At 43.8% G+C, this 16,037-nt stretch overlaps 1 protein-coding gene across 1 annotated transcript in view; it reads right to left on the bottom strand.

Moving 5' to 3' along the window:
- HLCS (holocarboxylase synthetase) overlaps positions 1 to 16,037 on the bottom strand; it is a 283,272-nt gene that overhangs the window by 172,079 nt on the left and 95,156 nt on the right. Inside the window, exon 7 of the mRNA XM_089677921.1 lies at positions 473 to 741. Coding sequence (XP_089534047.1) covers positions 473 to 741 — 269 coding nt within the window. The remainder of the gene's footprint in view (positions 1 to 472; positions 742 to 16,037) is intronic.

Raw genomic sequence — 16,037 nt, 5'->3', positions numbered from 1 at the left:
AGCCTTTCATCTTAGATGAGATGCATGCCAAGGGTGCTGCATATCTAGAGGAATGTCTCAAAAGACTACAATTTTAAGATCACTGAGGCTAATGATGCAATTACAATAAGCAGACCTGCTGTGATCGGTATGGCCTATGTCAGTATCTACAGAACTGAAGCAGATTTTAGCATGCAATAAGGTGTGAATCTTTTTTGAAACCTGAAGACTGCTTTTTAGTATACTAGAGAAGCTGGAATGCTTAAGTAATTTTTTGGAAAGGTGTCATAAAGGTGAAATAACCCTTTAAAGCTGATAAATGCAGCAAACCAACAGCCTCTCTAAGTAAGCATGCCGGAATGATTGATCAAATGATTGATCTAGGATACCAAAGAGAATCTCCCAGGTGAATCAGTTGTTAACATTATCAAATCCTTATTCTAGCTCATGGGTCACAAATGTAGTTGTTTAGTGAAACTGCTTCAGGACTTACCCATCCAGAAGGTTGAACGTGGTGGTGGTGACCTCGGAAAACAGCACCATTTTCCCCAGTGTTTCAGTACGGAGGTTCTCTCTGTACTTCTCCAGGCTGAAGTCCTCACAGATGAAGATTTCCTCTCCTGTGATCAGGGGTGCCAGAGATGGGGTGACATCTATGTCATATTGGGGGGAATCAAACACCTTCAGAGACATCTTGCTAGATTTGATGAATCCATTCTTTGTCTTTGATTGAATCCACTGGAGAACATCAGGGTCTTTTTCCTGTAGAGAGAGACACCAATTAGTGTTCCTCACCAGCCAAAACTGGCCAAGATGATATATAGTTTAAAAGGAATATGAGACAAAGAGTTTATCTAAATAAAAAGCAAAGAGGTTGCAACGATGTTCAGTAACTCAAATTTAGCAATCAGAAGAAAGCATTCAGCAGGCTAGAGAAGACAAATGAGAGATGTATTTTGATTGGCTGATAAACTGTGTTGTGTTTAAGCTCACCATACACCAGATAGTAGTCTTAACATGTCTAGTTAAGTATTTAATGCTCTCTTTGTCCCCAACATTAAGATTAAGGACTTGAGAACAGTGTGTTGCAATTGCAATGGCACCTGAAAGTAGTGTGTGCTAGCCACAGGAGGTGCTTCCAAGCAATGGAGGATGCCACTGAGAAACAGTCCAGTTCATGTCTGCTGATGCCAAGGGTTGCTAAGCTGGTGGGGCATCTGTGTTACTGCCCAAAAACTGCCCACGAACGGTGGGCTACTGCTGCTGGACCTTAGGCTTTGATGAAGGCACTTCTACTTGTGAGTGCAAAATTGACTCTTCTAAAGAATCTTTGTTAGTCTTTAGCCTTTGTGACCATGTAACCCCTGGGAAGGCCGTCTACACGAACCAATACTGTCCCTCACTAAGCACCAGAGGACGCTCGCAGGGTTTGTGTTTCTGGCAGGTATTTTAATTTTTCCATACACTATACAAAAAAAAAAAAAAAAAGATTTGGCATTAGACATACTTTAACCACTTGCCACCACAGAGGATTTACCCCCCTTCCTGACCAGGCCATTTTTTGCGTTACGGCGCTGTGTTAATTTAACGGACAATTGCGTGGTCATGCAATGCTGCACCCAAATAGAATTTACATCCTTTTTTTCCCCACAAATAGAGATTTCTTTTGGTGGTATTTAATCGCCTGTGCGTTTTTTATTTCTTTGCGCCATAAAAAAAGCGACCATTTTGAGAAAAAAAAAAAACAATATTTTTGACTTTTCGCTATTAAACATGTCCAGTAAAACAATAAAAAAAAAATCAAATTTCATCATAAATTTAGGCCAAAATGTATTCTGCTACAAAAAATCCCAATACTTGTAAATTAATTGGTTTACATGAAAGTTACAGCATTTACAAATGGTGATATACTGTGGGGCAAAAAAGTATTTAGTCAGCCACCAATTGTGCAAGTTCTCCCACTTAAAAAGATGAGAGAGGCCTGTAACTGGCATCATAGGTAGACCTCAACTATGAGAGACAAAATGAGAAACAAAATCCAGACAATCACATTGGCTGATTTGGAAAGAATTTATTTGCAACTTATGGTGGAAAATAAGTATTTGGTCAATATCAAAAGTTCATCTCAATACTTTGTTATATATCCTTTGTTGGCAATGACAGAGGTCAAACGTTTCCTGTAAGTCTTCACAAGGTTGGCACACACTGTTGCTGGTATGTTGGCCCATTCCTCCATGCAGATCTCCTCTAGAGCAGTGATGTTTTGGGGCTGTCGCTGGGCAACACAGACTTTCAACTCCCTCCAAAGGTTTTCTATAGGGTTGAGATCTGGAGACTGGCTAGGCCACTCCAGGACCTTGAAATGCTTCTTACGAAGCCACGCCTTCGTTGCCCGGGCGGTATGTTTGGGATCATTGTCATGTTGAAAGACCCAGCCATGTTTCATCTTCAATGCCCTTGCTGATGGAAGGAGGTTTGCACTCAAAATCTCACGATACATGGCCCCATTCATTCTGTCCTGTACATGGATCAGTCGTCCTGGTCCCTTTGCGGAGAAACAGCCCCAAAGCATGATGTTGCCACCCCCATGCTTCACAGTAGGTATGATGTTCTTTGGATGCAACTCAGCATTCTCTCTCCTCCAAACACGACGAGTTGTGTTTCTACCAAACAGTTCTATTTTGGTTTCATCTGACCGTATGACATTCTCCCAATCCTCTTCTGGATCATCCAAATGCTCTCTAGCAAACTTCAGATGGGCCCGGACATGTACTGGCTTAAGCAGGGGGACACGTCTGGCACTGCAGGATATGAGTCCCTGGCGGCGTAGTGTGTTACTGATGGTAGCCTTTGTTACGTTGGTCCCAGCTCTCTGCAGGTCATTCACTAGGTCCCCCCATGTGGTCCTGGGATTTTTGCTCACCGTTCTTCTGATCATTTGACCCCACGGGGTGAGATCTTGTGTGGAGCCCCAGATCGAGGGAGATTATCAGTGGTCTTGTATGTCTTCCATTTTCTATTTATTGCTCCCACAGTTGATTTGTTCACACCAAGCTGCTTGCCTATTGCAGATTCAATCTTCCCAGCCTGGTGCAGGTCTACAATTTTGTTTCTGCTGTCCTTCGACAGCTCTTCGGTCTTCACCATAGTGGAGTTTAGAGTGTGACTGTTTGAGGTTGTGGACAGGTGTCTTTTATACTGATACAAGTTCAAACAGGTGTCATTGATACAGGTAATGAGTGCAGGACAGAGGAGCCTCTTAAAGAAGAAGGTACAAGTCTGTGAGAGCCAGAAATCTTGCTTGTTTGTAGGTGACCAAATACTTATTTTCCACCATAATTTGCAAATAAATTCTTTCCAAATCAGCCAATGTGATTGTCTGGATTTTGTTTCTCATTTTGTCTCTCATAGTTGAGGTCTCCCTATGATGCCAACTACAGGCCTCTCTCATCTTTTTAAGTGGGAGAACTTGCACAATTGGTGGCTGACTAAATATTTTTTTGCCCCACTGTATATATACTGGGATTGTTTTTTGTATTTTTTATTTTTACTAGTAATGGCGGCGATCAGCGACTTATAGCAGCACTGTGGCGGACATTCTGAGACTGGGGGGAAACTGACTTGGTGTCACTGACATCCCCAGTGACACCAATACAGTGATCAGTTAATTAAAGCACTGACACTGTGCTAACGGCACTGGGCAGGAAGGGGCTAACATGTGGGGCGATCAAAGGGTTAACTGTGTGCCGTTTTACATACTGGGCTGTTTTTGTGTTTCACTGTAAGCACACTGCTTTGCATGGCTGTGCTATGCACAGCCATGCAAAGCAGTGTGCAGGAGCTGACAGGGGAGAGAACTATTTTGTATACATACAGTTCCCCCCCCCCTGTCGGAGATGCTCGTCAATCACCGGGCGCCGGCGAGTAATCACTGGCCGGGACCTGGTGATTGATAGCCAGGGCCACGAATGGCGGTGCGTGCGCCCCCTACCCGGAAGTGCAAAAGCATGTATGTATATGTGATTTTGCACACCCTTGCCACCCTGTAGCAGTAATTCTGCTATAGGGCGAATGGGAAGCGGTTAAGGCAGGGTTTCCCAGTTTTTCAAGTCAAGGTACCATATAAAATTCTGCACAATCTCAAGGCACCCCATTCTAAAATGTAAAAAATTAAACAAAATGCTTTTACATAACACATCAACATCCACAAATGCAGGGCACCTATTCCAGTGGTTCTCTCTCCCTTATTCTGCTAATGTGACCCCAGTGATGATGGAAAGGGGCAGGAGAGGGGCAAACAAGGATGCTGAGCAGGCACCTGACGTCCTCATCAACCAATGAAATCATCGGTTCTTAGGACGCCAGTGGATGGAAGGTTGTATTGGTCCACAATGAAAAGCCATGGCCTGGTTTAACTACTTTCCCACTGCCCTATAGCAGATATACAGCTACATGGCAGCAGGGGTGCGCAAAATCACCTATATATACACGATTTTCCTTTCCGGGTAGGGGGCACGCGAGAGCTATTTGAGGCCTCGGCTGTCAATCTCCGGGTCACGGCCGGTGATTACTCGTCGGCACACGGTGATTGCCAAGCATAACCAACGGAGGGAGAGAACTGTATGTAGACAATACAGTTCTCTCCCCTGTCAACTACTGCACACTGCTTTGCATGGGTGTGCTTACAGTTGAAAGCACTAACACAGCACACAGTAAAACAGTACACAGTTAACCCTTTGATCACCCCATGTTAACCCCTTCCTGCCCAGTGCCATTAGTACAGTGTCAGTGCTCTTTATTAGCACTAATCACTGTATTGCTGTCACTGGGGATGTCAGTGACACCAACTCAGTTCCCCCCCCCCCAGTGTCGGACTGCCCACCGCAGTCCTGCTATAAGTCGCTGATCACCGCCATTACTAGTATAGAAAAAAAATTAAAAATTCCAGTATCTATACTGCTATTTGTAAACGCTATAACTTTCACGTAAACCAATTAAGTTACACGTATTGGAATTTTGTTTTAGCAAAGACATGTCGCAGAATACATTTTGGCACAAATTTATGAGGAAATTAGATTTAAAAGCAAAAAGCCAAAAATGTTTTCTTTTTTTTCGAAATTGTCGGGGTTTTTTTTTGTTGTGCAAAAAATAAAAAAACCACACAGGCGATCAAATACCACTGAAAGAAAGCTCTATTCGGGGGAAAAGGACATAAATTTCATTTGGGTGCAGTGATGCATGACCGTGCAATTGTCAGTTAAAGTAATGCAGTGCCATAACGCAAAAAATGGCCTGGTCAGGAAGGGGGGGGGGGGTAAATTCTATGGAGGGTAAGTGGTTAACTAAAAGGCAGCCTTGAACCACCCAATGGCTTATATACAATTTTTTGGTTAATTTTTACTCATTTTGCCAAGGCGTCCCTGAAGAAACCTGAAGGCACCCCAGGCCTGGTTACCCTAGTTAAAAAAGGCTGCTTTAAGAAACTTAGTTTAAAACCATGCACATTTTTAATTAAACAATCCTCACGACATGCTGACATTACCAGAAAAAAAAAAAAAATCTATGAGATTGGTTTTTTTTTTCTTTTGGATGAATTATCAGTTTGTCTATTTCTCCATCTTCTGGTAAACACAAGTTGTAACAAAAGCACAAAACACAAGTTGTGACATATAAGTGCCGGGTCACATCGGGTGCGACTTGCTATATGATTTGCCATGCAAAATGCATGGCAAGTCGCACACTATTAAAGCGCTCATATCGGTACGATTCCGACTTGGTCAGAGCCACACCAATTTCTAAAGTAGTGCATGCACTACTTCAGGTGTGACTTGCATAGACATCTGTGTCTTGCAAGTCAGAATAATATCCGACTTTGAAATCATGCAACTTCACTGGAAGTCACAAGATTTCAAAGTCGGATCGGTGTGACCGTGGTGTAAATCCACTATACCTGGCCGCATTGTTCTGGTACTATCTAGTACTGTCACAAATATTTTAGGAACATTTCCAAGGCGAAAAAAAAAAGTTGTTGGTCTTTACAAAGCTGTACAACTTAGAAAGTGTTCATGAGTCTCCTGAGACCGGTCTAAGGTCTGTGGGTAGGTCCTCAAACACTATGAAAGGAATGTGATTTTGGCTCCTTCTCAATACAAAACCACAGGTACCATACCCAGCATGCTGTTTTCAAAACCCAATTCCAGCAAAAATGTTTCTTAAATTAGAACTCTAATTATTTTTGTTCTTTGGATTTCCCTTCTTGTATACAGGGGAATAAATCCTGGAGTTCCACTTTAATTTTGGACAAAACAAAAATGAGGATGGGTTAGAAGCTGTCAGGTTTTTAATGCTTCGTGCCTGATGGGTGGAGCAGGGATTTTCCATCACTCTTATACCTGGACAAGAAATGTGGGGATGGAGTCACCAGGACAGGAAGACATGGACAGCAATACAAAAAATTTTCCCCATCCTACCAAAGTGTTACTGTTGTGGTCTCTGGAAAAAAAAAAAGTCATATATATATATATATATATATATATATATTAGATAGATATATATATATATATATATATATATATATATATATATATATATATATATAGAGATAGATAGATAGATATATATATAGATAGATAGATATATATAGATATATAGATATCTATGTCTATCTATCCATCGCTGAGGAGTTTAAGGAGATCATTCAGACAATCAATGCAAAACTCATGCGCCTAATGCACCAATAGAGAAAGAATGAATGTGAAGGCATATGGCCGACCGCAGCATTTCAATTATTAGTATACAGGATTTATATAGTGCTAACAAATTGCGCTTTACAATATAAGGGGGGTAGTGCAATTACAATATAATTCTATATAAAAGGAGTAGGAGGGCGCTGCTCATGGAGCTTACAATCTAAAGAAGTGGTCTCCAAACTGCTGCCCTTTGCTTGTCTCTATCCGGCCCTGGGGGTACTATTCCTCCTACTGATACCAACAAGGAGGCACCATTTCTTTCACTGGCACCAACTATGGGGCATTTTTCCTTCCACTGACAACAATAATGGGGCACAATTTTCCCACTGATATAAACAATTAGGTACTATTTCTCCAACTAATACCAAGGATGGGGTATGATTCCTTCCTCTGATACCAATGATGGGGCACTCTACATCCCTCTGAAACCAGTGATGGGGCACTATTCCTCCCCCTGACACCAGTGATGGGGCACTATTCCTCCCCCTGACACCAACGATGGGGCACTATTCCTCCCACAGACACCAATGATGGGGCACTATTCCTCCCACAGACACCAATGATGGGGCACTATTCCTCCCACAGACACCAATGATGGGGCACTGTTCCTCCCACAGACACCAATGATGGGGCACTGTTCCTCCCACAGACACCAATGATGGGGCACTGTTCCTCCTCCTGACACCAATGATGGGGCACTATTCCTCCCCCTGACACCAACGATGGGGCACTATTCCTCCCCCTGACACCAACGATGGGGCACTATTCCTCCCCCTGACACCAACGATGGGGCACTGTTCCTCCAACTAATACCAGTGACTGGACACCATTTCTCCTTCCACTGACTACAAGCACTATGGCATTTTTGTTAACTCCTACTGACGCTTTCTACTCCCACTTGCCACTCTGGCCCTCCTAAAGTCTGAAGGACAGGTAACCAGCCCTTTGTTTAGAACATTTGGAGACACCTGATTTAAAGGGAGGGGGAGATGGAACCAATGGTAATAGCTGCAGAGGATGATCTGATGGAGGTGACTCAAATATGGCTTTTGTAGGTGAAGTTGGGGTTAGGCTTCCTTGAATTAATGAGTTTTCAAGGATCGACTAAAGTCGACAGAGTAGGAGCGGACTGGACATACTGGTGTAGGGAGATCCAGAGGATGGGAGAGGTTCTGGAAAAGTCCAGGAGACTATCATGGGAGGATAGAGCAGCAAACGATAAACGATTAGGTTCAAATTGTTTTCTGTGAGAACCCCCCTCCCCCCCATTTCCTGTTCAGGTGACTCCCTGTGTAGCAGACTATAACAAGATATCACTGGCACAGAAAGTTATCGGAAATCACTACTGGAGACACATGCAGCAATAATGCCTGGCAAAGGTTCTAACCCTTCTCCACACTTTCAAAAACAAATAGAATGTTCAGTGCTTTTGTACATACGCTATATTGCCAAAAGTATTAGGCCGCCTGCCTTTACACGCACATGAACTTTAATGGCATCCCAGTCTTAGCCCGTAGGGTTCAATATTGAGTTGGCCCCGCCCTTTGCAGTTATAACAGCTTCAACTCTTCTGGGAAGGCTGTCCATAAGGTTTAGGAGTGTGTCTATGTCTATCGGATTGCCAGACAGAGAAGTGTGATTAGCCACTCCAGAGAACATGTCTCCACTGCGTTAGAGTCCAGTGGCGGCGTGCTTTACACCACTGCATCCGCCGCTTTGCATAGCACTTGGTGATGTAAGGCTTGGATGCAGCTGCTCGACCATGGAAACCCATTCCATGGAGCTCTGTATGCACTGTTGTGCTAATCTGAAGACCACACGAAGTTTGGAGGTCTTTAGCTATTGACTCTGCAGACAGATGGCGACTTCTGCGCACTGTGCGTTTCAGCATGCACTGACCCTGCTCTGTTATTTTAGGTGGCCTACCACTTGGTGGCTGAGTTGCTGTTGTTCTCAGTTTATACTTTTACTGTTATAATACCCCTAACAGTTGACTGTGGAATATTTCGTAGCAACAGAATTTCACGGATGACCTGTACAAGTGGCAACCTATCACGGGACCACGCTTGATTTCACTGAGCTCCTGAGAGCGACCCATTCTTTCACAAATGTTTGTAGATGCAGTCTGCATGCCTAGGTGATGATTGTATACACCTGTGGCCATGGAGGTGATTGGAACACCTCAATCCAATGATTCAATTGATTAGACTGAAATTGTGCAAACAATAGAGCATGCACTACTTTTTAAAAACTTGCCACACCAGATTGCATGGTTGTGCATTACCATGCAATCTGGTGCCCGTAAATGCACCGCATTTGCAACTTCTCATTGGGGTGCTGTTGACAATGTATTGGCACATGCAGCAGATTGCAAAAGCAGTGCCTTTTGAACATGCTATGGGAAACACACACTGAACACGCCTTTCCTGCACCGTGTTCTGGAGTGAACCAACCCTAATAACATTTTGTATTAGGCTTCATTCAGACAGACGCTGGTACCCATCCTGCCTGCGCTCTTTGGTTTTATGCCTGCACTTGTCCCAGGCTGGATGTAGGCAACCTATAGAGGTGGATGCGGGTGCAACGGCTGCACAGACACAACCACGTCAATATCGGACACATGGACAGGAGCGGGTGCATGGATCCGAGGGCATGCTGTCTGTCCTCAGATCTGTGCTCCTGACCCCATATCAAGTTTTGACAGACAGCTAAATGCCCGCACACAGCCTGGAGTAGATGCAGGAGCAATAACTAAGGAGGTCTGCACCCAGGACAGGTGTCAGAACCCATCTGAACGGAGCCTTATTTTCTTTTTTTTATTCAACCAAAAAAAAAATTAAAATACTAATGTATTTTGTGTTCTCCTGTTAGGCCAGTAAGTGGAACTCTAGTGTTCTTTTCACATGTCTGGTTGTCTGGTTACATACACACATTATATATATATATAAATAATTTTTTTTATTTATTTATTATCTGTATATTTATAAAAATATAAAAACACAATATATTTATTAGCTGGAGCTGAATAAGAATCAGAGCAACTCATCCTTATTCACATGGCTCATTCTAAAGTTTCAATCAGACATACAAAGCCTCAAAGCCAGCTACTCTGGCTCTATAATGAACCCATTGTGCTCTGAGAATCTCTTGTCATTACATTTTTTTTAAACAAATTAAATATACAAACAAAAACCTTTAAACCCCAAAATACAATAAAATTGACCCAAATCCATTACAGTTTAATAGCTATTATACTGTATATTGTATTACACAATAATCTTCTCCACGGTCATCACAAAACAGCTTGCTCATTTAGCCCAGTTATGGTGTGTGATCCTCCTGGCAACACCCTGGCGCCGAGTGATATAAAACAATTGGATATGAAGCCATTCTGAAGAGCACGACCTGCAAGCAGATGAGCTCAGAAAACAGTCTGTGAGCTCAGTATGTCAATCACGCCTGCATGGATAACACAGCGGCTATGTCAATGGCACCAAACCGCATGTCTGCATCACATCAGCCTCTGTCAAGCTTCCATCAGACTGCAGTTTATCTCAGTCCCAGACTGGATCCTGTACAGAACATCTAGCTTCATTCGGTTTGTGTCATATTATCCAATGCAATTACATTATCTCCCAAGAAACATCACCTGGATCTACTGCAACACAATCATGGACTTTAAAGGAAAAGTATAGTCTTTATATAAATCATATATGGATGAGAGATCAGTTTGAAATTTTATACATATACATACACATATATACACACACTGCTCAAAAAAATTAAAGGAACACTTTAAAAACACATCGGATCTCAATGGGGAAAAATATGTTATATATAATGTGTTAGGAATGTAAGAATGCCCCATCGTTTGCTGGAAATGAAAATTATCAACCTTGAGAGGACTGAATTCAAGGACACCCCAAAAATCAAAGTGAGAAAATGATGCAGCAGGCGAGTCCATTTTGCTGAAATTTCATTGCATCAACTCAAAATGGTCCTCCGTAGTTTGTATGGCGTGCACCAAGAGGAACCCAGGACCCCCTGCACCAGCGTAGGGTCTGACAATGGGTCCAAGGATTTCATCCCAATACCTAATGGCAGTCAGGGTGTCATTGTCTAGCCCAGTGGTCGGCAAGCCGCGGCTCGCGAGCCACATGCGGCTCTTTACAAGCTTAAATGCGGCTCTTCTGTGTGCCGGGCGCCCGCTCCCCTCCCTCCCCTCCCTCCTCTCCCTCCCCTCCCTCCTCTCAGACGGGCGTGTGCCGGGCGGCTGCCCCCTCACCTCCCCTCCCCTCACCTCCCCTCCCCTCCCTCCTCTCGGACGGCCGCCCGCTCCCCTCCCTCCTCTCGGGCGGCCGCCCCAAAAGTCAGGACTCTGCAGCTGTCAGGATGTAGGCGGGGCAGCCAGGATGTAGGCGGGGCAGCGTGACGAACTCCTCTCCTCTCACAGTCCGCCCTGAAGACCAGAACGGCGCGGGAAGCACGACGAGAGGAACGCGCGGAGCAAAGGTAAGTGAATTGACACGGGGGGACTTACTATATGGGGGATGAATTACTATATGGGGGACTTACTATATGGGGGATGAATTACTATATGGGGGGGGACTTACTATATGGGGGGGGACTTACTATATGGGGGATGAATTACTATATGGGAGATGAATTACTATAGGGGGGATGAATTACTAGGGGGGATGAATTACTAGGGGGGATGAATTACTATAGGGGGGATGAATTACTATGGGGGATAAATTACTATAGGGGGGATGAATTACTATAGGGGGGATGAATTACTATAGGGGGGATGAATTACTATGGGGGATGAATTACTATGGGGGGGATGAATTACTATATGGGGGATGAATTACTCTATGGGGGATGAATTACTCTATGGGGGATGAATTACTATATGGGGGATGAATTACTATGGGGGATGAATTACTATGGGGGGGATGAATTACTATGGGGGGATGAATTACTATAGGGGGGGATGAATTACTATATGGGGGATGAATTACTATGGGGGGATGAATTACTATGGGGGGGTGAATTACTATGGGGGATGAATTACTATGGGGGATGAATTACTATATGGGGGATGAATTACTATATGGGGGATGAATTACTATATGGGGGATGAATTGCTATATGGGGGATGAATTGCTATGGGGGATGAATTGCTATGGGGGATGAATTACTATGGGGGATGAATTACTATATGGGGGATGAATTACTCTATGGGGGATGAATTACTCTATGGGGGATGAATTACTATATGGGGGATGAATTACTATGGGGGATGAATTACTATATGGGAGAAGTATTTTCAGTTTTAAAAATGTGGCTCTCAAAATAAATTTCAATCGTGGTTTTGGCGAGATTTGGCTCAGTTGAAAAAAAAGGTTGCCCACCACTGGTCTAGCCTGTAGAGGTCTGTTTGTCCCTCCTTGGATATTCTTCCCCAGACCATCACTGACCCACCACCAAAGCGGTCATGCTGAACAATGTTACAGACAGCATAACGTTCTCCACGGCTTCTCCAGACCCTTTCACGTCTGTCACATGTGCTCAGGATGAACCTGCTCTCATCTGTGAAAAGCACAGGGTGCCAGTGGTGGACCTGCTAATTCTGGTGTTCAATGGCAAATGCCAATCGAGCTCTATGGTGCCGGGCAGTGAGTACAGGGCCCACTAGAGGATGTCGGGCCCTCAGGCCACCCTCATGAAGTCTGTTTCTGATTGGTCAGAGACATTCACACCAGTGGCCTTGCTGGAGGTCATTTTGTAGAGCTCTGGCAGTGCTCATCCTGTTCCTCCTTGCACAAAGGAACAGATACCAGTCCTGCTGATGGGTTAAGGACCTTCTACAGCCCTGTCCAGATCTCCTAGAGTAACTGCCTGTCTCCTGGAATCTCCTCCATGCTCTTGAGACTGTGCCGGGAGACACAGCAAACCTGGCAATGGCACGTAATGCTACTTAACGGACCAGATCAATAACCAAGGAGTTTAGTTGGACAAAATTATGGAAACACCATGTTAAAGAACTGTGGCCAAGTTATGAACATCAATATTTCTTAGAAGCAATATACAGTATGTTGATATACAACACATTTTTGTTTTGTTTTTTTTTATTGCAATCAGTAAAGAAAACACAGAGGCATGCCCAAGACATCTTTCCAGTGCCAATATTTTTTTTTTTTAACTTTTAAACACCCCTACTCCCCTTTTCCCCGTAGACACAAAAACAATTTCCGAAATAAAGCTGCAGCAAATTATGGGTGTGGCCAAATTTCAAACCAACAGTGGGAGGGGCTTAAAAGGGCATGGTTTAATAAAACCTGAGCCTCTTCCCCCTATACATTGCACACATATGCCACAGTGCTTTTACCCACTCCAAACCCAAATTCCCCATACAGCACACCAGCAAAGACCTCTCAGAACAGTCACCACTCCCCAGTACAGACCAACTGCCTTCTCCCACACATCTGTACAGACATCCCTGTCCCAGCACAGACCCCTCAGGACAGTCACCCCCCCAGGAAAGATATTCCTGCACCCTTATAGATCCTTCAGCACAGTCACCCCCCAGAAAAGATATCCCCACCCCAGCACAGACCCTCCAGGACCCCCCAAGAACAGATATCCCTGTCCCCATACAGATCCTTTAGAACAGTCACCCCACCCAATACAGACCCCTCAGGACAGTCACTCATCCTCAATACAGACTGCTCAGGACAGTAACCCCTTCCCAGTACAGACTTCCCTCAGGACAGTAACCCCCAGTACAGAGCCCTCAGTGCAGACAGCCTTCCCTAGTAAGGACACCCCAGTACAGACAACCCTCCCCAATACATATCCCTCAGGACAGTCATTCCTCTGCAGTATAGACTCTTCGGGACAGTCACCCCACTCCAATACAGACTCTTCAGGACAGTCACCCCACCCCAGTACAGACTCTTCAGGACAGTCACCCCACCCCAATACAGACCCATCAAGATAGTGACCCCTGCCTACTACTAACCCTTCAGGAGAGTTACCCCCCCCCCAGTACAGACCCCTCTGTACAGAGACACCACTGCTCAGCCCCAACCCCTTCTTCAGGAAAGGACTACCCCCCCCCTAAACGGCCCAGAGCAGCTGCAGTTCAGAGGGAGGGAAAGTCCTCCCGCTCTGTCATATACCTGGAGCATAAGAAGAAGAATATCAGACACAGTACCCCCAGTGAATTGGTACCCAGTACGGGCTGCACCCATTTAGTATGCCACTGGACCCATTTCATCATCCATGCTGCTAATGTTAAGTATTCCAGAGCTACAAAGGCTGTGTGTGATGGAAATCTGGTCTCTCTGTGTGCTGTTGTTCAACTAGCCGGCCCCTACATTAGAACAAGCCACAGTAGTGACATAGGGCCCCTGGATGGTGCCAAAGCAGGGGACACCTGGTGTATTGGATACAGAAAATTTCTCTCAAAATTCACCTCGAAATGCCAAACCACCACAATCCTATGCCTTGCACACATTTGCAGTGTGGCCCCATTCAATTGAATGGGTCACGTTTAGCAGTGGTACCCCTTGCCAAATGTGAAATGTTTAAATTTTGCCCTACAGGCAGCACTTTTTATCATCTTTTTAAACTAGCAACAGAATCTCTTTAAAACCCTTTTGCTCTGCTGTTGATAAGCTGCAGTCTGGTGAACATACATTTCTGGAGCACCATTTCAAAATGGCGTGTTGTTTACTACTTGTGCATTGGGTGTGCACACAATGCCTGTGATCATGCAGTCATCAGACAGTGCAGATCACAGGTAAAATGCACAGAGCCAATCAGAGTGGCTCTCTGCCTTGTGATCACTGAAATGGCCAATCACAAAAGGTAAACACGGCAAGTGTTTACATTTCAGATCCCTTTCCTTCCTCTCACAACAGAGAAATAGGAGGATTCGTGAATAAAGGGATAAGATTTAATGAATGAAGGGAAGCAACAGATTCAAATTCTCCTGTACATGTACAATGGATATGCATTATATCTGATGCACCATTAAAAAGCTCTATGTTTTAACTACCTCAAAGCCAACATGTTTCTAACTTTTAAAAAATTTGTGGCAAAAAAGAAGGTTACCTGGGGGTGTCTTCTTTCCAAAAATAGGGTCATGTTCAGAGTCTGTACTATCCTGGTATATTACATTTGATAGGTTTTTTTAATTTAAACTTTTTGGGCCTCTTTGTGCTTTTATAGTTTAACAAAAAACACTGGTTATTAAATACCACCAAAAGAAAGTTCTGTCTAAAAAAAATAATTTAAGCAACTTATTTTGGTTATAGAGTTGCATGACCGAGTAATTGTCAGCCAAACTATCACATCATTGAAAGCTGAAAAATGGCCAAGTAATGAAGCGCTCAGATAGGCCGGCTACAATATAATGATTTTGGAGCCGGGGTGGCCACATGCATGTAGATTTCAAGACCCAGCCAGTCTATTACAGGAGCCAAGTAGGCTTTTTTTAGGAATCAAGAAGATGCCATTTAATGTACACTAAGAAAATGGACCCGGTATTTGTCCAGCCTTTATTTAGAACCACATCACACCAGCAACTTTGTATCAGAGATCCGAGGCAGCAACAAAACTCTCTGATTACTTTCTGAGGTACTGACTGAGCTACAAATCACTAGAACTGATACCATTTTTTAGGGTTCATTCAAAGCAAAGGGAGCACGTTCTGGTGTGCGTAATACACATGCACCGGTGTGCACAGTGAACTCGCACTGTGATGTGTCATTACAATGTAGGTCAGTGCTCCCTTTAAAAGAAAAAAAAATGTATTAAAATTATGACTGTTTAACCATTTGCCCTCTGGAGAATTTACCCCCCTTCCTGATCAGGCCATTTTTTGCGACACAGCGCTGCATTATTTTAACTGACAATTGCGCCGTCATGCAACACTGCACCCAAATGAAATTTACGTCCTTTTTTTCCCACAAATAGAGCTGGCTTTCAGCGGTATTTGATTGCCTGTGCGTTTTTATTTTTTGCGCAATAAACAAAAAAAAACCAACAATTTTGAGAAAAAAATATATATTTTTGACTTTCTGCTATTAAACATGTCCAGTAAAAACATTTTAAAAATCTAATTTCGGCATAAATTTAGGCCAAAATGTATTCTGCTACATGTCTTCGCTAAAAAAAAAACCCAATATGGATATGGTGTCACTAACATGCCCAGTGACACCAGTACAGTGATCAGTGCTAATCAAAAACACTGAACCTGTATTAATGGCACTGGGCAGGAAGGAGTTAACATGTGGAGCG

Source organism: Staurois parvus, unplaced genomic scaffold (genome assembly GCF_062004578.1).
Source record: "Staurois parvus isolate SC_StPar_1 unplaced genomic scaffold, SC_StPar_1.0 ptg000195l, whole genome shotgun sequence".
NCBI classification, from domain to species: Eukaryota; Metazoa; Chordata; class Amphibia; order Anura; family Ranidae; genus Staurois; species Staurois parvus.
The sequence above is the reverse complement of the archived record's forward strand: the minus strand, read 5'-3'. Positions and strand labels throughout refer to the sequence as shown.